At 49.5% G+C, this 25,369-nt stretch overlaps 1 protein-coding gene across 1 annotated transcript in view; it reads right to left on the bottom strand.

Annotated features, from left to right (window-relative positions):
- Positions 1-25,369, bottom strand: part of TUT1 (terminal uridylyl transferase 1, U6 snRNA-specific) — a 348,086-nt gene that overhangs the window by 83,051 nt on the left and 239,666 nt on the right. Inside the window, exon 7 of the mRNA XM_085626071.1 lies at positions 12,936-13,045. Within this exon, the coding sequence (XP_085482197.1) occupies positions 12,936-13,045 (110 nt within the window). The remainder of the gene's footprint in view (positions 1-12,935; positions 13,046-25,369) is intronic.

The following is a 25,369-nucleotide window of genomic DNA, read 5'->3' on the forward strand; positions in this document are numbered from 1 at the left end:
GACCATTTTAATGAGGGAGGTCCGCCCTGCGAGGGAGAGAGGAAGAGCGATCCATCTTGTGACATTGTCTTTGAGCTCCACCAGGGTTCTGCCATAATTGAGCCGCATCAGCTCCTCCCGATCAGTGGTGACAAATATTCCGAGGTATTTCACCTCATCGGCACACCACTCAATGGGGAAGTCCGGCGTGAATGCTGTCACGGATGAAGTGAGGGGGAAGATCTGGGACTTTGTCCAATTGATGTGGATACCATAGAGCCCTCCAAAACAAACAAATTCCCTACGCAACGGTTTAAGATTGAGGTGTGGTTCTCGGATGTATAAGGTGATATCAGCATAAAGGGAAATGAGAATAGGTCGGAGAAAACAACGGAGCACTTTATCATGGGGCTATTGTCTCACCCTGGCAGCAAGAGGTTCGACAGCCAGGGCAAACAGCAGGGGAGACAGTGGGCAGCCCTGCCTAGTGCCCCGAGAGATGGGAAAAGGAGGGGAGGAGTGCTCATTGATAAGAACCCTAGCTTCAGGGCCAGTATACAAAAGGCAGACCCAGGACAGGAACCCCTTAGGCATTCCCATGTTCTGATGGATAACGAAGAGGCAGTCCCACTCAACAGAATTGAAGGCTTTTGCGGCGTCTAGAAAGACAGCCACTAAAGGCAATTGGGGGTTAACTGACTGTAGGAACCTCTCTGCCTATCACACCTCAATTATAATGCAGAATCATTTCTCCTTGCTATCTGAGCTTGATGGCAAAGATTGACTTTCATCGGGGCTCGAGAAGACCTCCCAACACGCAGCTCAATCGTCCACAAACTCTGAGCCCCATGCGTTATTTGCAGCAGTAACTTCGACAAGAGTGGTTTGCCATATCACCCCAGCTTCCAAGCCTACTAGTAAGGCCACGGAGCTGCCTCATTTTTACAACTTCCTTTTCTGGAATGTGGTGGGACTTCGTCCAAGGTACTTCCTGGGTGGACTTTGTTTTAAAGTTTTCACTTCTTTGCTTCCAGGAGACCTGGGCTTCGGAACCCATAAATATCAACAGATCTAAAACATTCCATCACCCTGCAGTGCAATCTCACGCCGTTAGATCAAAGGGGGGACTGTCCACCTATGTCTCTAACTTGCTGCCTTTTCCAGTGCATAGAGCTGAATCATCTTCACCATACTATCTGTTTACTGTGTGCATTCTGCCACCCAACATAAACCTTTTTATTGTGAACTTTTATAATAATGCTTTTCATCTTAAAATTAATATGGTTCTCTTCAGCTCAAGCAGGCACCGGACAATATGTGTTGTCATGAAAGGAAGGAATCTTTTATCTTGTGGGATGGTGATTTTAATATTTGCTTATGCCCTTTTCAAGCTAAAATGGATTGTGGTATTGTAGATTCCAATAATGATGATCAATCTCACTTCCTGCACAATGTTTATGGGTCGAAATTGAATGATTTATTGTCGAAACGTAATCTTAGTTTTTCAATGAATTATGTTTCCCCTCTTTTCCCTTTAATCCTACCTTTTTTGGTGGTGTACCTGATTCAGTCATTGATTATTTTATGTTCTGTTAACTGTCCCAGTGTCTTAGATAATTTTGAGATCCATTCCATTTGCAGGTGCAATCATTTCCCTCAGTATTAACGTCAGACTGGAGTACAGCTGTAGAACTATTCATGTTGAACATACCATTGATAATTTGGCGTTAACCACTCGCAACGGTACCTCTTTCCGTTGGTCCTGGGTGAACTGGGGACATTTCTTTGGAAAACTGGTCACTGCTAATCGGGCTGCCTTCAACACTTGTTTGGACATCTCTTCTACGACACCGACACTAAGGCTGCATTTCTTTCGATTTCCAGCGGTATTATAGACGATCTAACTAGAAAACAGCCCCAGTCAAATTACCTAAAGCCCTGGAGGGTCTACGCTGTTCTAAAGCCCATAAACATATTTTGATCACTCTCCATAAGCTAGCCTGTTGCCTCACCCAGGATAGATTAGAGTATAATTTAGCATTAACAAAAAGGAAGAAGGACTTACAAAATCTTGCATGGGAATTGCTGATCAATGCCACCACATCTAAAGATACTTATGCTTTTTGGTGAGTCATCAATGGCCCCCTAATAAAGGATGACACTGCCCCTAGTTTGGTGGCAGCAATCAATGAGACCAAGTGAGTCTCCCATTACTCAAAGACTTGGTATAACTCCCCGCCAGCTGTCCATGGGGCGTGACCACTCTTTTACTGAAGTTTTACCTTTCAACTTCAGTAATTTGTCTTTTTCTTTGGACAAAATCAACATGGCTATAGCAGGTAGTAAGGGTGGCTGGTAAAACCCAGGGCTGGATGACATCCCTATTGACTTGTTGAAGGCTATTGTCGCTTTGTGGGGTCCAATTCTAACCAGTGAATTGCGGGCTTGTTGCCATTCTGGCACCCTTAAAACCTGGTCGGAGGCTATAATCCCACACATTTTCGTGATAGGTGATAGTGCTGATCCCGCCTGTTACCACCCTAAAAACCTTGATTTCCTGGTTAAAGTGACAGGGAGAATTTTGCTGAATAATCTTGAAGAGTGGGCGGAGATCAATAATATTCTCTCTGACATTCAGTTTAACTTCCAAGAAGGTTTGGGGGACTATCAAGCAGGGGTTAAATCTTAATTTACTAATTGGTAAATATACTGTTATGAAGAAGGGACATTTGTTTTTAGCATTAATCGATTAACAAGTGCTTTCGATTGTGTTCTCCGCAGTAAATTATGGGCAATTTTATCTGAGTTGGAGGTGAATCCACCGATTATAGCCCTTCTTTGAGATATTTACTCGGGTGACAAGGCCAGAGTACGCTTTGGCCAAGATGTGAATGCACTAGCACTTTGATCTTAGAAGAGGGGTTAGTTAGGGCTGCGTACTCGCTCCCTTTCTATTCACCCGGTATGCTAACAGGTTTAGGCTCTGCCTTAAACTGTACCTGTAGCAATCCTCCCCTAGATTGGCTACAGACCTATACCCTGTCTGCTCTATGCCGATAACGCTGTGCTTATGTCCCACACTCCGTTGGGTCTGCAAAAGCTATTGAATGGCTTCGTCGGTTTTATGTCTAATCTTGGTCTGATGGTTAATACATGCAAAACCTTTGTAATGAAGTGCAGGAGGCAAATTTGGAAGTGCTGTGATTTCAGGATAAGCAATGTTCAGCTAAGTTTTACCCTGACCTTTTGTTATCTGTACATTTAATCTACGATCGTGGTTCGTGGATATTAGAAGGCAGCATTTTAACAAATGTATCTCTTCACTGCTCAATTTTGCTACCAAGTTAGGCAACAAACTGATTAGAGAACTGTTAACTATTTCCAATTCAAAATGTGTATCTGTGTACCTATATGAGGTGGGAAGCTGGGCTTAAATAACACCATTCAGCTCCAGATGCTGGAGAATGCCTTCTACAGGAACCTTTTGCCCATCCGAGCTTGTTGCTCCATTTCTTTTTGTCATGCAGAAGTAGGTGTCCCGTTTTTTTTCTGCTCTGATAAATATTAAGCAAATTCTAATTTTGCACTAAGTTTGAACCAGTGATTTTACCATATTAAACCATTTGATCCTTAAAGACTGTCTAAAGTTGAATAGTTCTGGAGCATTTTCCTGGTTCAAATCTGTTAAAACAATTTTGTAAGCATTTGGGCCAAGCTGACTATTTCGATTCACACTATGTTTTATACAATGTCAGCATAAGTGACTTGAAAATCAATATCTGTCCTTCCTCAACGACCAAAGATTCTCTAGGGAAATGGCTAAATCCAGTGTTATTAAAAACCTGTTGACCCTGGTCGCAAATGGTGTTCAGCCATATCTTATCGCTATACAGAATTGTCAGCATAGGTTTGTTTTAACAAATTTTGAATTCGATATTTTTTATCACGTAGTCACTTTCACCGTTTGTAACGATTGGTCAGTGGCTCTGAACAATAGTCCTTGTGACGGTATCTCCAGGCAAAGCCCCTTGCACTTTATGTTTTTCTGTTCTTTTTATGCTGTGCCTTGGAAACGTTTCATTTTACCTATTTTACGTTACCATAATTCAAAACAATGTTGTCCAGCACTACTGTTCTTGCAATTGAATTCCTTACTGATTCGTTGCAATATTTCTAGTTTCTTATGGTCTGTGTTATGGCTACAGAAAATTAGGCTGTACAGTAATGATGTTTATCTGTTTATTTTATATGTTTTTAGGTTTCCTGTTTTAAGACTATGAAATATGTTTTTAATTTATATGTTCTTGCTTTTATGGTTTCTTTCAAGATAATCGAATAAAGCTGATTATGATAGGACTATGCTGCTTGACTTTATGAAATGGAGGGCCTACTGAACTGCACAAGGAGAAGGACTGCACATGCCAGGACAGTGACTTGATCAAAGAAATAACATTCAAAGGCCCAACTGAATCGATGAAATGAAACAAAGGAGTCACAAGGTCAACTCAGCCCAGCTTCCCAGAAAATGCAACACAGACATTTGGATCAGGGAGCTGCTCAATCACCCTCATAAGTCATGACGGATGGTGTGGCCAGCTTAATTTTAATCCTTCCTGTGCCCATTTCAATGCATACAGTTATATGTGATTTCATACAAAAACTATTTTATAGAATACCATTACTGAGAAATCATTTCATCTAAGCGCTTTAATGAACATTTTCAGAATGAATGGCATTTACCATTTCATGCAACAATGCATAAGATGTCTTTTCAATCGAAATTGACATTTGCATGCTTATTTTTAAGGTGTGAATGCAATGACTCCAGACCTTACTTTCAGAAAGTTTTGTATGAGGTATTTATTTCATTGCTTTACTTCAGGGGACATTATTTCAGATATGTGTCATTTACATTATTTAACAATCACTTCAAATGTTTTTAATTCGCTGACCCCTCACCACCAATCCCTGCCCCCTAAAAACCTCTTACCACACCTAAACTACAACAATCCATGAACCTTAAAAGCCCTTTTTACTCCTACAGTCCACCCATCGCTGAACCGTAAAAACCCTCACTACCGCTAAACTCTACCCATTCCTGAACCCTAAAAACTCCTTTCTACGCCTACACCCCACCCATCCCTGACCTCTTAAAACCCCTCACTGAAAACAAACCACTCATCCCTGAACCTTGAATAACCCCACTCCCCTTCAAAACCACCCATCCATGACCCCTTAAAACCCCTCAACTCCCCTAAGCTCGACCTGTCTCTGAACCCTAAACCCCCCTTTTTACATCCAAACGCCACTGATCCCTAAATCATTAAAAGCCCTCACAACTCTAAGCTCCACCCAATTCTGAACCCTAAAACTCTTCACCACTTCTATTCTCTACCCACAACTGAACCTTAAGAACCCTCACCAGCCCTTAACTCCGCCCATCCATAAATGCTAAAACCCTGACACCCCTACACTCCACCCATCCCTAAATACTAAAAACGCCTCACACCCCTAAACTCCTTTTCATCCATGAACCCTAAAAACCCCACAACATCCCTAAACTCCACCCATTCCGAATACCTAAAAAAAAAGTCACCACCCCAAATGCCACCTATTGCTGAACCCTAAAACCCTCTTTCTACGCGTGAACTCCACCCATTCCTGACCCTCTAAAACCCCTTCTCCACTCCTAAACCTTAAACATCTCTGAACCCAAAAATCCCTCATTAGTCCTAAACTTAATGTCATTTTGGATTTTTCCTGAAAATTATCTTTCCTTTAAATTTCGATTTTTTTTTAATCTCCTTAAAATGGTCTTACCTTAAAATTGGTTTCCCATGATTTGGTTTCCTCCAATATGGTTTCTCAGTTTTCCATTAATGCACAAACATCAATGCATACACCTATAACCTGTCTCTAATGGGGCCAGGAAACAGTTGGTCTTCATCCCCTGGCATCCATCGGCTACAGCAGGTAGTACTGATCGAACCATCACTCTAGCTCTTACAGGTTCAGAGATATCGGCAGCTGAAACCATGCTCTCCCATTTTAGGTCTCGCCTAGCATTGCTGCGCACATGCGTAGCTCGCTCAGCGAGATTTATTGTTAATGAGGACTTTTAGAAAAGGGCTTGAAGCCCCGTCCCTCATTTCCATTGGCTGGCGTCACCGTTTATGCTAAACGGTGGCCTGCCATTGGAAATTAGCTTTCTGGGTTGCATGCCTTTGGTTTTTTTGTCCAGCCCATCCGGACTGGCTCGTCTGCTTTCCTTCTGTTGTGAAGGTATTTCTTATCTTTGTGGGAACCATATGTTTTCACTCAGCCCCGTAAACACAGGGCTGAGTGAAAACAGATGGCGAGCGCTTGTTTTTTATGCAGATTTGTATAGCGCGAACTCTACCTGAAGGTATTGGAGCGCTTTACATGAGCTTCGGTTACGTTACACAAGGGCACATTCAGGCATGGGGAGATTATGTGATCGGTAGGCAGGGCTGCTCGGGAGGAGCGCTTGTGGCAGGCTGGCAAGGTGTTTTTTTATGCAGATTTCTATAGCGTGAACTCTACCTGAAGGTATTGGAGTGCTTTACATGAGCTCCGGTTACGTTACACAAGGGCACATTCAGGCACGGGGAGATTATGTGATCGGTAGGCAGGGCTGCTCGGGAAGAGCGCTTGAGGGAGGCTGGCACGGTGTTTTTTTTTAATGCAGATTTCTATAACGTGAACTCTAGCTAGTTATCGGAGCGCCTCACAAGAGCTCCGGTTACGTTACACAAGGGTACATTCAGGCACGGGGAGATGATGTGATCGGCAGGCAGAGCTGCTCGGGAGGAGCGCTTGAGGCAGGCTGGCACAGTGTTTTTTTTTAATGCAGATTTCTATAGCGCAAACTCTACCTGAAGATATTGGAGCGCTTTACATGAGCTCTGGTTACATTACATAAGGGCACATTCAGGCACGGGGAGATTATGTGATCGGCAGGTAGGGCTGCTCGGGAGGAGCGCTTCAGACAGGCTGGCACGGTGTTTTTTTTTTTTTATGTATAGCGCTGCCCCTAACTCCTTTGGAGACCTCATCTCCAGACCTTCTTCGAGACAGTGGAATCCCCTCTAATTCTCAGATGGGAACAGCATGGGACTTGCCTCAATTTAGGACCTTCATGCCACAGCTTTAGATCATCAGCGCGCAACTTAGCCTCCTCAAGTTGATGCGCTTAAACTATTTTTATTCATTGCTTCTCTTTTCGACCTCGTTGTTCGCGTCTCACATTCCTGACATATTTGAAAACTAAGTTGTGTGTCCCGTATATCGTGTAGAATCTGCGTTCAGGACCTGGACACTGTAAGCGTGACCAACAGGAACAAGCATTAAAAATGCAATAGGTCTCGCCTTTCATTAAGTTAAAGACATTTGCTTTGCTATACAATACCATTAGCAAAGCAAATGGCTTTAACTTAATCAAAGGCGAGACCTATTGCATTTTAAATGCTTGTTTTTAACTAGAGTAGGGGCTACTGGTGGCAATATGACTTGCTGTGGTTACCCAACCATGGAAACAACCTCTAAAACTTGTAGATTACTAAACATAGGCCACTGCTTCAAAAATATACTTTTTGAGACAAATAGTAGGACTGATCCACTATTCTGTCATTTCTCCTCAGCTATAATTTAAGGGACCAGTTCAGCCTTTAGCCAGTCCCATGTTTCCAGTGACCTGGACTGTGATCCCTTGTGCCCACTGGTAGCCTGCCTTCCGGCTAGGGCAAGGATTTGTGAGGGTGGGAATCATCTCATGTTTGATTGGTGGGTTTGAAGACTATATGTTTTGACTCGTTTTAGAAGATATTCTGGTTATTTAGAAACATCTTTGGGTATGCCAACTCCTCAAAGAACATAGAGCCTGGGGACCAGTATTCCTGTCTGTATCTGGTTAATGCACCTCCAATTTTCAGAAAATTGACAAGAAAGCTTCCGAACTTTGGTGATCTGTCCCAAAGAATCCATCCCTGGTTAACTTTGACTATAGGGTTCATTTTAAAGAAATGTCTAAATGCCTAATGCAAGGCAGTCATAAAAATGTTTGGGAATGGATTGGTGGCCCAGAAGATGCTAGGACCTTTGGGTTTTCTTTGTATATCCCACTTCATGTATGCCATTTTACTACCCCGTTATTAAACTCATTAAAGACATTAACGTGTTTATAAAGTGCTATTTACTATGTTATACTGCATTCTGAGTTTCTACATCCTGTGGTAAGCAGACACTACCCCCTAAAAGGTAATGCCCAGTAATTGCTGACTACACTAAGACCCGAAGAAAGAGTACCTAAGTGGAGTTCAGTCTGGAGTGCAACCATACATTTTGCAGTGCAACACTAATGGTGAATGACAGTGACCACACAGAATGCTACATAGTAAGCACTCATAGCCCCTATGACCTCAGAATCGGATGTCCTACATAATGTCTAAAGGAAAACAGGGGCTCTACTTTGCATATTGAGACAACAATCTTAAGTAAGGAGAACATAGAACCAACTTGTATCTTGCTTTGCCTCTGCCATCTATTGTCTTCAAAAATTAGTTGAGCCGTTACTATTAATTATGAAAATATTGTTATTAGAATGTTTTTCTAAAATCTTTCTCTTTTCATGCACATTTTGCATTTTCTGCCCTCACACAACAATCTTTAGATGCAGAAAAGGGGTGCCACTGGGTTATCAGTCTTTAATTTGTTAAACTATTACTGACTCCTAAATACATTGCCATTAGGAAAACTTGGCCGAAGCAATATGTCGCACCCTATCCCGGAGGCATCAAAAAGAGGCTGTCAGAATTTTAAAGACTGATAACACACAGTGGTTAGTGTATGCTGTGTCCAGATACTTGTACGCATGGTGGTTAAGACACAAAATCAATCCCCTAACCCAAGGGATATAAATTTGATCCCTTGATTGGATAAATTATAATTCAGTTTCCCTTTTCTGTTTGTAGGGGAACCTTTGCTTATTGGCATATGCTTGATACTTTTTCTATATGCACTTTATAGAGCCAAAGTGATATAAATGTGGGTCCTTTTCAATTATTAATTAGTTTTAACTATGATAACGTTAATTTACTAAACAGATAATCCATCTCGCTGTAAACTTTGATAAATTAGTAAGTACCCGCTCGATACGACTCCCTGTGAGCGAAGTACGGTGCAGAGAAAATTTGTTAAATGTTAGTGTGTTAGTCTACAAGATGTTTCCTTGTAAAATGATTTGCACATAAGCACTTATAGGACCATCTGATTGCTGTTTCAAGTAGCCTGTAGTAAATTGTATGTTTTTAAATGTTTTTATGGATTTCAAGTTTTTTAAAAGAAGATTGTACTTTTTGATGGTTTTTAATCAAAACCAAATAAAGAATGTTACCACTGAGTCCTAGATGTATACATTAACACTGAACAAAATTCCCTTTAGGTGGCTTTACAATTGTTAAACTTATTTTATGAATGAGTACTCATAGCCATTATGCAGAATGAAGGCATACATGTAAAACGGAGTGCAAATTAGAGCCAATACCAATTTGCATCAGCTGGTTTCCCAACCTCGGTAAATAGGCCTTGGATCAATACAGATGACTGCCTACGCAGTTTTTCTTAAAACACAAACTGTTGACAACCTAGTTTCAAATCGTACGACAAATAATTTTCATGGTTTGCGCTCTGAAAAAACTAGTAAGTCACTCAGATGTGCACAATGTCTATCTCTCAGTGTTACACTACTAGGTGTAAACGTAATTGTTAGTGTTGCGTAAAACTTCCAGCCTTTAACATGAATAACCCAATGAACCCATGAATAACTCAAGTGGCGTCAGAACAGTGGTTAACCACTCTAGTTAATGACAGTTGGGACATTTCCCTAGGGAAGCCTTTGTTTTACTGCTTCAACCACACCTCCAGAGATATGAGTGCAGTGGTAAAATGGTGGCGGTTGGGGGCCCCACCCTCCTTCTCCTACCACTCCCAAGTCTCCACAGACTCCAGAAAAACGAGAGAATGGTGGCAGTACTAAGCCTGTGCCACCTACCGTCTCCCTTGTCAGTTCGAGTCTGCAGAACCATGCTAAGAGGAGAAATACAGCTGCCCTTCCAAGTGTCTTTCACTGAGCCGCACTCAGCGTGGGCCTGCCCTCTACTCTCAATGTAAGAGCTGGGTGAACAGCTTTAGGTTAAAAGCGGGTGAATTTATGCAGAGGGTGGTGAAGGTGGGTTGTTAATTTTTTTTCCAGTTTGAGGCATGAGGTGGAAGGTGGGGTAAAGATTGCAGTGGGTGGTAGGAGGCCTGGTATACTTTGGATACAATCTGTTTGAAGAGGGAATTAGGGCGGTATATGCAGGGATGTATGTCGATACTTCGTATACCATTACTTCGCATGATTTTAGTGCAATGTTTTTCCTTAGCATAAACCATTACTTCGCATGTTTTTACACAGCATAAACTATTCGCAAGTTTTAACTGCGCATGCATTTATAACGCAAATGGTTATAAATGTACTATGGTTTATGCTAATTAAAAACATCGCACTAAAATCATGCTTACACTACACTACATTACACTACTTAAACATCACACCACTACCAGAAACCCTAATACACTACCCCCTATACAACCTTCTCCCTTCCCCCTACCTGGACCCTACACTCTAACACTACACTTCAGCACCCCCGACACTAACCTATAACACTACCCCACACTACACAAACACCACACCACTACCCTAAAATACTACTCCCTGCACAACCCTCAACCTTCCCCCAGTCCGCTCCCTACATTACAACACTACCCTGCACGACACCCCAACACTACCCTAAACCCTAAAACACTACTCTACACTACACAAACACCACAACACTCCCTAAAACACTACCCCCTGCACAACCCTCCCCTGACCCCCAGTCCTGTCCCTACACCCTAACACTACCCTGCACAACACCCTGACACTACCCTAAACCCTAATACATTACCCTACACAACACTTACACCACTACACTACCCTAAACCCTAAAACACTACCCCCAGCACGACCCTACCCCTACCACCAGTCCGTTCCCTACACTAAAACACTACCCTGCTCGACCCCCGACACTACCCTAAAACACTACCCTACACTACACATACACTACATCACTATCCTAAACCCTAAAACACTAGCCCCAGCACGACCCTACACTACTCAAACACAACGCAACAACCTAAAAGACTACCCCTGCACGATACAAAAATACTACACTTGCCTCTCTCTCCTCCGTGGTTCCTCTTTTCTCCGGCTTCCAGAGGCTTCCAGCGACGTCAGATCTTCACGTCGTTGTTTGGAAACGGAAGCTCCTTCCAAACAACGATGTGGATAGTGCATACCATTACAACGCATGCGTTGTAACAACGCTTGCGATGCAACAACTTGCGTACTAATGGTACGCGTTGTAACATCGCAAGCGTAGTAACGCTTGCAAAGTAATGGTATGCGCACTAGCAACCGCGCACTAAAGGCTGTTTACCATATGCAGAGGGTGGTGCGGGTGGCAGGAGGCCAGCTCTTTCTTTTTATATTTAGAGATGGCTGGAGGGTTTCAGAGGTTGGGGGGGCAGGAGACGAGGCATTTCTTTTTTACTTTGGGGAAGGGAGTGGTGCTACGACGAGGGTGGTTGAGGTGGAGGCAATGTTTTTTAAAAACATTTAAAAAATGTTGTATGCCCCATTACTCTGCCCCTGCATATATGATGGAAGCAGCGGCGGATGATTTTTTGGAAAAGGCGGGTGCATGTCCAGCTTAAAATTAGAGATTGATAAAATGTGAATTACAGGGATGTTTTTCATCTTGGGCTTATTTCTGAGTGATAACAGGCAACTCGAGCTTTGTTATCGTTCTCTATTTGATGTCACTCAGAGCCCCTTGGAGAAAAACATCCCCCTTAATTCAGTGTTACCCATCTACAATTCAGCATATTATTATTATTATTTCACCTTCTGGAAATGTAGATTATTTTAATGGATCAGCCAGTCACTTCTGACCCAATAAGACTCGCTTGTGGAATTGTTACTTTCTTGCTTGGAGGGTCAGGTTGAATTTTTGTGAGACTTTGGTTTGTCCTTTTAGAATGGCCTTGTGCTCCAATGTGTTTATAAGCAATGCACCGCAGGAAAAGGAGCTACTGACGGTCTCTCACAGGATCCTGCCAATCTACTACAGGCTACCATCAACTTTCTTCCAATCGTTGGAAATAAGCACTTAATTTGGTTTTGATCCACATGCAGGTAAAAAAAAAAAAAAAAAAAAAAAAAAACATTAAAACCCTTGCCAATTTACTCTGAAATAATAAACTAAATTACACATTTTGGTATTCATGTCAAAGAGTTGTGTGTCCTCTTTATAAGCATTTTGAAATTCACTTGTATACTTTTTTATTTGGCTGTCCAAATCTGAGGATAATAGTCTAAATAAGGCTTAAATGGGGATTTGACAAGGGTAAAATTACTTCTTATGTCCAACTTTACATGCAACCTTTAAAGCTCGATTAGACCTACTGCCTTGTAAACTGCAGTATGGCACTGTGCATAAGTGTTTAGATTGTTCGCTCTGTACAAACAAGATGCTGGGTTTTGTTCTCGCTTAACGATCATCCCATGTATGAAACTCCCTTACACCAGTCAGAGACTATACTATTACTAACTATTCTCTGAAGATCCCCATCAAACTGGCTGAAAAATCTATTTTTGCATAACTGATTACAAAATCTCCATATCACATAATTTAAAAAGAACCCTTTTTGTGCTATAGCAAATATCTTTACAAACTCCAAGTATAGAAAGTCCACTTTATTTCCTGGCATGTGGTCTGGGTGTCTCCCGCCCTCTCTATTCCCTCTATTTCCTTCCCTCTCTGGTAGAGGAAAGACAAGTCTGAAATGCATCTTACCTGCAAGCAACTTCTGTTTGGCCCAGTAGCGTAGAGTGTAGACCAGTGGCCGCAACCGCTCTTCTGTCTCTGTACACAGCTGCAGGAATCTAGTGTTGCACAGCGCCAGCCTGTAGAAGAAAAGGAATTTCAGGTCAGAGCTTAGGGAGGTGGCTCCATATAACAACACAGTTCTACCTCCTTTAGACCCTAACCAGCAATTAGATTCAGAGTGCATGCTGTCCACAGTGAGGCATAGTCTTTCTTCTAGTTATCAGGCCACCAATGGGTAGTTAGACACTGTAGCCAACAAAAGGGTTAATTTCATATATCTCTACCATCACTCTACATGCTCTTTGTTCATTTCTCCCAGCCATGCTATCCCATACACCTGACCAGGTGAACTGAGCACTGAATCCGCACTCCACAGTCATCAATGAGGGGTACCCTGACCTCACTCACAGAGCCACACCATAATCTCCCTCACATAATCATCTCAGGCCCTTGAAAGGCTGCACCCCAAACTCCCATTCAGTTGTGCTCCATGATGAGTGCTGAGCCACAGCTCATTTGCTGCACATTACTGCACCCACAAGATCTTGACATTGTAGCCCAAGAGCCTGGTGAGCTGCACTGTCCCCACTGATCATGCTGAAAGTAACATCATGCTCTGCTGAACTGTGCCTTAGATCACAGCAACATACTAAGGTCAAGTTGAAAAGCACCACAGCTACAGTGATGTCAATCGTTCGCCTCACCCCCCAAGCTCTTGTATATATGCATGTGGAATTTGTATAAAGTAAACCTAGCTGGTGGGTACTTTGTCTTTGTTATATGTCAGGAAGTTCAGACAAGCCAAAAAAAAAGAGCTAATGGAAGTGTCAAGTTGTACCAAGTCACATACAGGTAGCTAATCGAATCTGGTTGTCTTTGCATTTTGGGACTAGTAATCCTGGATTCATATCAGTAATAACAAAACTACAAGCATCAGAAATCAAAGAATAAAACTGGGACTGGGTAAACTCTAGTAGGAGTTTTTTACAAACTGACTGGAAATATGAACGTGGGTCTGTAAAAAGGGAATTATTTACATTCCTCACATCTGTTACCAAAAAGAAACATGCAGGGTCTGTTGTCCACAAACAGAAATTCACAAACTTCTGTGAGATGAACACCCTGAAAAAGAATATATTTTTAGTTAACCCTCTCAATCCCCCATATTATGTGAAGCATCATGGAAGGCGATGGAGCCTGGGCCTTACTGAGGGTTTCATTTGATGTTAATTTAAAACATTCTATCCTACATGAATGAGGTGAAGTGTTGTATGGAGGACGCAAGCAGTAGGGAATCCAAGTCCCACAAACCTAAGGGCCTGGAGGTGGGGTCTTTTGTCACTGCAGCTACACAGCATCACCACCGCGCTTTAAAGTGCCTAAGGAGGTCCCGCAGTGCGGGCCGCGCCTGTTTCAAGGGCGGGCCCGTCCGGCGCCCGTCGAACAAGTTACTTACCTTAGGTACCGATATATCTGTAAGAAACATTAGTTAGATTCCTTACCTTAGAATATCCCCAGGCGTCAGGCTGGAACCGGAAAGATTTTCGTCAGCAATACCCTTGCGCGTCACTAGGAGTCGTCTGCGGCTCCGTGTCCGTCGTTGTCGTGATCGTGATCGCCAGGATGACGTCGTCGGAGTACTTAGACGCCGCCCTCGCGCGCTGACGTCAGTTCTTGTACATAGCTTTCCGCGCCAGGAACGCAGAGCCATGCAAGAAACCGACACTGTTGCCATGAATCTAGGACCCTGAAAGGGATGACCTTAACCCTAGATATCAGTTCGCAGAACAGGGAGGATGGGTGGGGCGGTAAGGAATCTAACTAACTAATGTTTCTTACAGATATATAGTTACCGAAGGTAAGTAACTTGTTCATCTGAAAGAAACTCGTTAGATTCCTTACCTTGGAATAGATACCCCAGCAATACCAACCCCGGTGGTGGGTCTGCGAACCAAGATCACACCAGGAAGTCCTGGAGAACGGAACGGCCAAAGAAGCCGTCTCTCCGGACTTGGCTGTCCAGGCAGTAATGCTTAGCAAACGTGTGCAGCGAGGCCCACGTAGCTGCCTGACAAATGTCCTGCAGAGGGACTCCCCTTCCCAGGGCAGTAGTAGCTGCTGTGGCCCGAGTGGACTGGGTCCTCAGCCCCACAGGAGGTTCCTTCTTAGCCAAGGAATAACAGGCCTTAACGCACAAAACGACCCACCGAGAGATGGTTCGCTTGTGCACTGCCCGCCCCTTCTTAGCACCCACGTAGCCAACAAAGAGTTGGTCGTCCACCCGGAACTGTTTCGTGCGGTCCAGATAGAACGACAGCGCTCATTTTGGGTCCAGACGGTGAAGCCTCTCTTCCTCTTTCGAGGGAGGCGGAAAGAAGGTGGGCAATGTAACAGACTGGCCGATGTGAAAGGCACTGACCACCTTCGGGAGAAAGGAAGGACAAGTCCTGAGAACAACCTTGTCCTGATGGACAGAGGGGAAAGGAGGCTTAGAAGGAAGAGCCTGGAGCTCACTCACCCATCTGGCAGAGGTGATGGCAACCAGGAAAGCAGTCTTAAGAGTCAGAAGACGGAGAAGACAATTATGAAGTGGCTCAAAAGGAGCGCACATCAGATAGGTTAACACCAAGTTCAAGTCCCACTGAGGCATTATGAAAGGGACAGGAGGAAAAATAGGAGTAATGCCTTGAAAGAATCGAGCAACAACAGGGGACTTGAAAAGAGAAGGCTTTTCAGGAAGCCGTAAGAAAGCAGAAACAGCTAAAAGATGTCCATTGAGGGTGCCCAGAGAAGAGCCTGCTGGGCCAGGAAAAGAAGGAAGAGGAGAACTTCAGAAAGAGGGGCAGAAAGGGGATCCACAGCCTTTGCTGTGCACCATGCCACAAATTTGTTCCACCTGCAGGCGTATACCGTCTTAGTGGAGGGACGCCTGGCTGCCAGAATGACATCACAGACTTCAGGAGGCAAGTCAAATGGCATCAACTGTCGCCGCTCAATCTCCACGCATGGAGGTGGAGGCTGGACAGGTTCAGGTGGAGGATCGTCCCCTGCTGCTGCGACAGAAGGTCCTCCTGAAGAGGCAGTCGAATCGGGGGATCGATTGATAGACTGAATAGCTCGGGATACCAGTATCTTCGTGCCCAATCCTGAGCCACAAGGATGGCTTGGGCCCGGTCGCACCTGATCTTTTTCAGCACTCTGGGTAGAAGTGGTATAGGCGGAAAGGCGTACAACAGACCGCAACTCCACTCGCGACGAAAAGCGTCTCCGAGCGAGTGCCGCCTTGGAAATTCCAACGTGCAGAACTGATGACATTGCGCGTTCTCTTCGGTGGCGAATAGATCTAACCAAGGCTCTCTCCACTGCCGAAAGAGGCCTTGCGCCACGTCCGAGTTCAGATGCCATTCGTGATCCAGCATGCACCGGCGGCTGAGTTTGTCCGTCCTGGCGTTCAGAGAGCCCGCCAGGTGTTGAACCACCAGGGTGATGTCCTGATGTTCCAGCCATGTCCAGAGGCTCAGAGCCCCCACCCCGCCCTGTTTGTTGCAATACCACATGGCGGTGGTGTTGTCCGTGAACACTTGCACTACACTTCCCCGGAGAGAGGGAAGGAATGCCTTCAGTGCAAGCCGGATCGCCCGCAGCTCCAATAGGTTGATATGGCGCCGGGACTCCGCCGGAGATCAGAGGCCTCTGATCTCCGCCTCTCCCATGTAGCCCCCCCATCCCAGGAGGGATGCATCCATCACCACTACGTGCTCCGGTTGGGGTAGGGAAGGGATCTGCCACTGACCCAATCGCGGTCCGTGAGCCACCACTGCAACTGCCTTGCAGTGCCCTCCGAGATCAGGACGTGGTCGGACAGGTTGCCCCGATGTTGAGCCCAATGGAACTTCAGGTCCCACTGCAGAGCCCGCATACGCCACCTGGCGTGATGTACCAGCAGGATGCAGGAGGCCATCAGACCCAGCAGCCGCAGCACCAACCTGACCGAAACTCGGGATAGAGGCTGAAAGATCGGAATCAGAGCATGAATATCCCGAACCCGCTGTTCCGGAGGATAGACCCGAAACTGCGCCGAGTCCAGAACTGCTCCGATGAAAAGGAGCTTCTGGGAGGGACTCAGATGCGACTTCAACACGTTGATGGAGAAGCCCAGCAAATGCAGGAGATCGGCCGTAGTCTGGAGGTGGGAGACGACTGCCTGGGACGAGCCCGCCTTCAACAACCAGTCGTCGAGATAGGGGAAGACTGGAACCCCTAATCTGCGCAGATGAGCTGCAACCACCGCCATCACTTTCGTGAACACCCGAGGGGCACTGGTGAGGTCGAAGGGGAGCACGGTAAACTGAAAGTGCTTGTGGCCTACCGTGAACCGGAGGTAACGCTGGTGGGCCGGCAGTACGGGGATGTGGAAATATGCGTCCTGCAAGTCCAACGCTACCATCCAGTCTCCAGGGTCTAGGGCAGCCAGAACCTGAGCTAAGGCGAGCATCTTGAACTTCTCCTTCCGGAGGAAGACGTTGACGCTCCTGAGGTCCAAGATCGGGCGTAGCCCCCTTTGCCCTTCTTGGGAACCAGAAAGTAGTGGGAATAACAACCCGACCTACTTCGGGGCCAGGAACGCGCTCGATGGCCCCCTTGGCCAAGAGGGCCGTAACTTCCTCCTGCAGAAGTTGCAAGTGATCCCCGACATGCGGTGGTACAGCGGTGGCATGGCTGGAGGGGTCGCCTCGAAGGGGAGGGAGTAGCCCCTTCGGACGATTTGCAGCACCCACCTGTCCGATGTGATGGTACGCCAGTGGAGCAGATGATGGCAAACTCTGCCTCCCACTGGCGTGAAATGGGCCTGAAGAACAAGTTACTTACCTTCGGTAACGATGTATCTGTAAGAAACATTAGTTAGATTCCTCACCTTAGAATATCCCCAGGCGTCAGACTGGATCCGTAAGATTTTTCGTCAGCAATACCCCTTGCGCGTCGCTAGGCGTCGTCTGCGGCTCCGCGTCCGTCGTCGGCGTCGTGCGCCGGAATGACGTCAGAGTACTTAGACGCCGCCCTCGCGCGCTGACGTCAGTTCTTGTACATAGCTTTCTGCGCCAGGAACGCAGAGCCATGCAAAGACCGACACTGGTGCCAAAAATAAAATCTAGGGGCCTGAAAAGGATAACCTTAACCCTAGATGTCAGTTCGCAGAACGGGGAGGATGGGTGGGTCGGTGAGGAATCTAACTAACTAATGTTTCTTACAGATACATCGTTACCGAAGGTAAGTAACTTGTTCATCTGAAAGAAACACGTTAGTTAGATTCCTCACCTTAGAATAGATACCCAAGCAATACCATCCCCGGTGGTGGGTCTGCGAACCAAGATCACACCAGAAAGTCCTGGAGGACAGAACTGCCAAAGAAGCCATCCCTCCGGACTTGGCTGTCAAGGCAATAATGCCTGGCAAACGTGTGTAGCGAAGCCCACGTCGCCGCCTGACAGATGTCCTGCAAAGGGACACCCCATCCCAAAGCAGTAGTAGCCGCTGTGGCCCGAGTAGAATGGGCGCGCAGCCCAGCAGGAGGGTCCTTTTTTGCCAAGGAGTAACAGATTTTGATGCACAAAACGACCCACCGAGAGATGGTCCGTTTGTGCACAGCTTTCCCCTTCTTAGCACCCACGTATCCAACGAAAAGTTGGTCGTCCACCCGGAACTGCTTTGTGCGGTCCAAATAAAAGGAGAGCGCACGTTTTGGGTCCAGACGGTGGAGCCTCTCTTCCTCTTTGGAAGGATGCGGAGGCGGAAAGAAGGTGGGCAAGGTGACAGACTGCCCAAGATGAAATGGAGTCACCACTTTCGGAAGAAAGGAGGGACGAGGCCGAAGGACAACCTTGTCCGGATGAACAGAGAGAAAAGGAGGCTTTGAAGATAAAGCCTGGAGCTCACTCACCCGTCTAGCCGAGGTGATGGCTACCAGAAAAGCAGTCTTAAGCATCAACAGACGAAGAGGACAATTATGAAGAGGCTCAAAGGGAGCACACATTAGAAATGTGAGAACAAGATTCAAGTCCCACTGAGGCATTACAAAAGGGACAGGAGGGAACGTGTGAGTAATGCCTTTTAGAAAGCGTGTAACTACAGGGGACTTGAAAAGAGAAGGCTGATCAGGAAGCCGCAAGAAGGCAGAGATGGCAGCAAGATAACCTTTCAGGGTGCCCAGGGCAGAGCCCTGCCGGGCCAAAGAAAGAAGAAAGAGGAGAACCTCAGAAAGAGGGGCGGAAAGGGGATCCACAGCCTTTGCTGTGCACCATGCCACAAATTTGTTCCACCGGCAGGCGTATACCGACTTTGTGGAGGGACGCCTGGCTGCCAGAATGATATCACAGACTTCAGGAGGCAAGTCAAATGGCATCAACTGCCGCCGCTCAATCTCCACGCATGGAGGTGGAGGCTGGACAGGTTCGGGTGGAGGACCGTCCCCTGCTGCTGCGACAGAAGATCCTCCCGAAGGGGCAGACGCATCGGAGGATCGGTCAACATACTGAGTAGCTCGGGATACCAGTACCTTCGTGCCCAATCCGGAGCCACCAAGATGACTTGGGCCCGGTCGCGCCTGATCTTCTTCAGCACTCTGGGCAGAAGTGGTATAGGCGGAAAGGCGTACAACAGACCGCAACTCCACTCGTGACGAAAAGCGTCGCCGAGCGAGTGCCGCCTTGGAAATTCCAACGCGCAGAACTGCTGACATTGTGCGTTCTCCTCGGTGGCGAATAGATCTAACCAAGGCTCTCCCCACTGCTGAAAGAGACCTTGCGCCACTTCGGAGTTCAGACGCCATTCGTGATCCATCATGCACCGGCGGCTGAGTTCGTCTGCTCTGGCGTTCAGAGAACCCGCCAGATGTTGAACCACTAGGGTGACGCCCTGGTGTTCCAGCCATGTCCAGAGGCGCAGAGCCTCCTGACAAAGGGTCCACGACCCCACCCCGCCCTGTTTGTTGCAATACCACATGGCGGTGGTGTTGTCCGTGAACACCTGCACGACACTTCCCCTGACAGAGGGAAGGAAGGCTTTCAGTGCAAGTCGGATCGCTCTCAACTCCAACAGGTTGATGTGGAGACGAGACTCCGCCGGAGACCAGAGGCCTCTGATCTCCGCCTCTCCCATATGGCCACCCCATCCCAGGAGGGACGCATCCGTCACTACGACATGCTCCGGTTGGGGAAGGGAGAGGCTCTTGCCCTTGACCCAATCGCGGTCCGTGAGCCACCACTGCAACTGCTGTGCAGTGCCCTCCGAGATCAAGACATGGTCGGACAGGTTGCCGTGATGCTGGGCCCACTGAAACTTCAGGTCCCACTGCAGAGCCCGCATGCGCCGCCTGGCGTGATGCACTAGTAGGATGCAGGAGGCCATCAGCCCCAGAAGCCGCAACACTAGCCTGACCGAAACCCAGGATAGAGGCTGAAAGATGGGAATCAGGGCCTGTATATCCCGGACCCGCTGTTCCGGTGGATGGACCTGGAACTGCGCCGAATCGAGAACCGCTCCGATGAAGAGGAGCTTCTGAGAGGGACTCAGGTGTGACTTCGGCACGTTGATGGAAAATCCCAGCAAATGCAGGAGATCCGCCGTAGTCTGGAGGTGGGAGACGACTGTCTGGGGCGAGCCCGCCTTCAACAACCAGTCGTCGAGATAGGGGAAGACTGGAACCCCTGATCTGCGCAGATGAGCTGCGACCACCGCCATCACTTTCGTGAACACCCGAAGGGCACTGGTGAGGCCGAAGGGGAGCACGGTAAACTGAAAGTGCTCTGGGCCCACCGTGAACCGCAGGTAACGCAGGTGGGCCGGCAGGACGGGGATGTGGAAATATGCGTCCTGCAAGTCCAACGCTACCATCCAGTCTCCGGGGTCTAGGGCAGCTAGAACCTGAGCCAAAGTCAACATCTTGAACCTTTCCTTCCGGAGTAAGGCATTGACGTTCCGGAGGTCCAAGATAGGGCGTAGGCCCCCTTTGCCCTTCTTGGGAACCAGAAAGTAGTGGGAATAGCAACCAAGACCTACTTCTGGGCTCGGAACGCGCTCGACAGCCCCCTTGGCCAAGAGGGCCGAAACTTCCTCGTGGAGAAGATTCAAATGATCCCCCGGGATACGGTGGTGCTGCGGTGGCATGGCTGGAGGGGTCATCTCGAAGGGGAGGGAGTGATCCTTCGGACGATTTGCAGCACCCACCTGTCCGATGTGATGGACCGCCAGTGGAGCAGGTGATGGCGAACTCTGCCGCCCACTGGCGTGGAATGGGCCTGAAAGCTCGGACTAGGAAGGCTTTGAGGCGGATGCTGCCGGGGTGGATGTGGGCTGACCTCGTCGTCCTCCAGAACCGCCTCGGCGGAAACCACGTCCGCGACCGCGCGCAGGTTGGTTCTGCGGCTGGTGGCTAGGCGCACGTGAGGAGGCACCCCTTCCTTGGCCACGAAAGGGGCGAAAAGCGGAAGTTTGCGACCGCGGGGCCGAGAGGCCCAAGGACTTGGCCGTAGCCCGGGAGTCCTTAAAGCGATTCAGCGCACTGTCCGCTTTCTCGCCAAAAAGGCGAGTGCCATCAAAGGGCATGTCCATGAGAGTGCTCTGGACATCGCCCGAAAATGACGTGGACCGCAGCCAGGCGTGACGTCTAAGCGCCACTGTGGTAGAAATGGCCCTACCCAGCGAGTCCGTGGTGTCAAGCCCACACCGTATAGCATGTCGCGCGGCATCCCTCCCATCGGCCAGAGCCTGGGTAAGTCGTGTCCGGACCTCCTCCGGACACAGGGGCAGCGAGTCCTCCACCGCATCCCACAGAGTGGGGGAATAACGGTCCAAGAGACAAGCGGTGTTCAAAGACCGCAGGCCCAAACTAAGGGAGGAGAACAGCTTCTTGCCGAACTGTTCCAGTCTCTCGGAATCCCGGTCCGGCGGGGCGGTCGGGAAAGAGGATTGGGAGGTAGAGGCCTGGATAACCAGGCTCTCAGGGGTAGGGTGTTGGGACAGAAAACTGGGGTCGCCCGGAGCAGGGCGGTGGCGCCTGGCGACGTTCCTGTCCACAGGAGGAACTGTGGAGGGCTTGGACCAGGTGCCCTGCAGAACGTCAATGAGGGCCTCATTGAATTGCAGCAGAGGCTCAGTGGAGCTTGCTGCAGACTGAAGCACCTCAGTAAGGACGTTAGTCCTCACAGCCACGGCAGGCAGCTCGAGCCCGAGGGCTGCGGCCGCCTTGCGCAGCACCACAGAGAAAGCAGCGCCCTCCTCCGAAGCCACAGTCGGAGGAGAGACAAATCCAGTGTCTGGAGAGGTATCCAGGCCACTGGCCTCCCCCAGTTCATCTGCCCAGTCCTGGGACAGTTGAGCCTGTACGGCCATAGGATCCTCGGATCCCTCCCAGTTGTCCCCATCATCCGATTCCTGGTATACAGGAGAAAGTAACGGAGCCGGGTGGGAGACATAGTGTGTCTCTAGCGGCGCCGATCGCGGCGTCCATCGACGCCGTACCGGCGCCGGGCCCGGAGAGGGACTGAACTGGGGCTCGACGTCGAGCGGAGTTGACGTCGGCGTCGGGGGTGGTACCGGTGTCGACGCCGGCGGAGGAGGCGTGACGAGGTCGACCGGCGTCGGCGGGGACTCGAGAACGGGTCCCACGGGCGCTTGCGGCGTCGAGGCCGGAGCCGTCAACGGCGCCGGAGCCACCGGCAGGCAAGGCAGCCCAGTCGGGTCCGCGGGGCCCGAAGGCGCACCAGCGGGCGCAGACGGCGGAGCCAGGTTCCTCATGGCCGAGAGGAAGGCACTGACTTCCGCCGGCGTCGCGTTAGTCCCAGGGACCGGAGGGTATGGGGACGGACGCGGCGCCTGTGGCTCCGCTGGAGCCGCGGGGGTGGAACCACCCTGACCCTCGGCCGAGTCGCGCGACCGGCGAGGGGAGTCCAAAGAGCGATGTCGCCTCTTGGACTTCTTGGAATGCTTCGACTTACCCGAAGACTTGGATCCCGACGACCGATGGAGACGTCGGCTGCGGCTCCGCGACCGATCCTTGGACCTCCTCCTGGACCGGGATCGAGAGGCGCCCGGAGCCGAGTGGCGAATCTCCAGAAGCTTACGGGACCGCTCCCGTCTAGCCTTCGAGGTCAGGGCCTTACAGTCCGAGCACGACTCCGCATCGTGGTCGAGGCCCAAACAGTACAGGCACCGGCGGTGATGGTCCGTAACCGACATCAGGCGGCTACAGTCAGCACAGGCTTTAAAACCAGGCATCCTACCGGCACCGGAGTCGAGACAGGATCAAAAAGGATCAAAAAAGTTAGTCAAAAATTGACTAAAGGGGTAGCTCTCCCGGATCTGCGCTTACTGGCGCGGAAAAAAGAACTGACGTCAGCGCGCGAGGGCGGCGTTTAAGTACTTCGACGACGTCATTCCGGCGCACGACGCCGACGACGGACGCGGAGCCGCAGACGCGCAAGGTGTATTGCTGACGAAAAATCTTCCGGATCCAGTCTGACGCCTGGGGATATTCTAAGGTGAGGAATCTAACTAACGTGTTTCTTTCAGATAGCTCGGACTAGGAAGGTTTGAGGCAGATGCTGCTGGGGCAGATGTGGGCTGACCGGCTCTCTGTCCCCCTGCTCCGCCTCGGCGGAATCCGCGACCGCGTTGAGGCTAGTTCTGCGGCCTGTGGCTAGACGGACGTGTGGGGGTGCCCCTTCCTTGGCCGCGAAAGGGGCGAAAAGCGGAAGTTTGCGGGCCGAGAGGCTCAAGGACTTGGCCGTAGCCCTGGAGTCCTTAAAGCGCTCCAGCGCACTATCCGCTTTGTCGCCAAAAAGGCGAAGGCCATCGAAGGGCATGTCCATGAGGGTGCTCTGGACATCCCCGGAGAAATTCGTGGACCTCAGCCAGGCGTGGCAACGAATCGCCACCGTGGTCGCAATTGCCCTACCTAGCGAGTCCGTGGTGTCAAGCCCACATCGTATCGAGTACCGTGCTGCATCCCGCTCCTCAGCAAGAGCCTGGGCAAGCCGTGTCCGGCCCTCCTCCGGACACTGGGGCAGCACGTCCGCCACCGTATCCCACAAGGAGTGGGAGTAATGGTCCAAAAGGCACGCGGTGTTGATAGACTGCAACACCAAACTAAGGGAGGAAAACAGCTTCTTCCCAAACTGTTCCAAGCTTTTGGATTCTCGATCCGGAGAAGCAGACGGGAAGGCGGTCTGAGATGGTAGAGGCCTGGATAACCAGGCTCTCAGGGGTGGGGTGCACCGACAGAAAGCTGGGGTCGCCCGGTGCGGGGCGGTGGCGCAGGGCCACGTTCTGGTCCACAGGAGTGACTGTGGAGGGCTTAAACCAGGTGCCCATCAGAACGTCAGTCAGTGCTTCATTGAACTGCAGTAGAGGCTCCGAGGAGCTTACTGGCGGTTGAAGCACTTCAGTGAGGAGGTTAGTCCTCACGGCCACTCAAGGGAGCTCCAGATGAAGGGCTTCGGCAGCCCTGCGCAGCACCACATAATAGGTAGCACCCTCCTCCGTAGCCACGGAGGGAGGAGAGATGAAGCCAGTGTCAGGGGAGGTGTCGAGAAAACTGGCATCCCCCAGCTCTTCTGTCCAGTCCTGACTTAACTGGCACTGCTGTGCCAGAGGGTCCTCAGACACCTCCCAGTCGTCCCCGTCATCCGACTCCTGGTAGACAGGCTGAAAGGTCGGAGCCGGGCGGTAGATGAATTTCTCATCCATCGGCGCCGGAGACGGCGCCGGGTGGCGCCGCTCCGACACCGGACCCGGACTGAACGTGGGGGCGTCGTCCAAGACGGCGCCGGGGGCGGCACCGAAGGGGTTGGCGCCGGCGGAGGGGTCGAAAGGTCAACCGGCGTCGACTGATCCAGGCCTGGATCCCACGGGGGCCTGCGGCGTTGGGACCGAAGTCGACGACGGCGCCGGAGCTGCCGGCTCGCTAGGCCTCCCAGTCGGACCTGCGGGGCCCGAAGGCGCGCCGGCAGGCCTCTACGGCAGAGCGAGACTTCCTCATGGCCGTGAGAAGTCTCGTTCCACCGTCGAGGAGTCGCATTAGGCCCAGGGACCGGAGGGTATGGGGCCAGATGCGACTCCTGTGGCTCCGACTGAGCCGCGCGGGTGTTGCCACCCAAACCCTCAGCCGAGTCGCGCGACCGGCAAGGGGAGTCAGAAGAGCGATGTCGCCTCTTCGACTTCTTACTGCGCCTCGACTTACCGGAATGCGAGGACTTCGACCTCGACGAGCGATGATGGCTGCGGCTCCGCGACCGGTCCTTCGACCTCCTCCTCGACCGGGACCTTGAGCGGCGCGGAGCCGACTGCCGGATCTCGAGCAGCTTGCGGGACCGCTCCCGCCTAGCCTTCGAGGTCAAGGCCCGGCA

Source organism: Triturus cristatus, chromosome 9 (assembly GCF_964204655.1).
Source record: "Triturus cristatus chromosome 9, aTriCri1.1, whole genome shotgun sequence".
Lineage (NCBI taxonomy): Eukaryota > Metazoa > Chordata > Amphibia > Caudata > Salamandridae > Triturus > Triturus cristatus.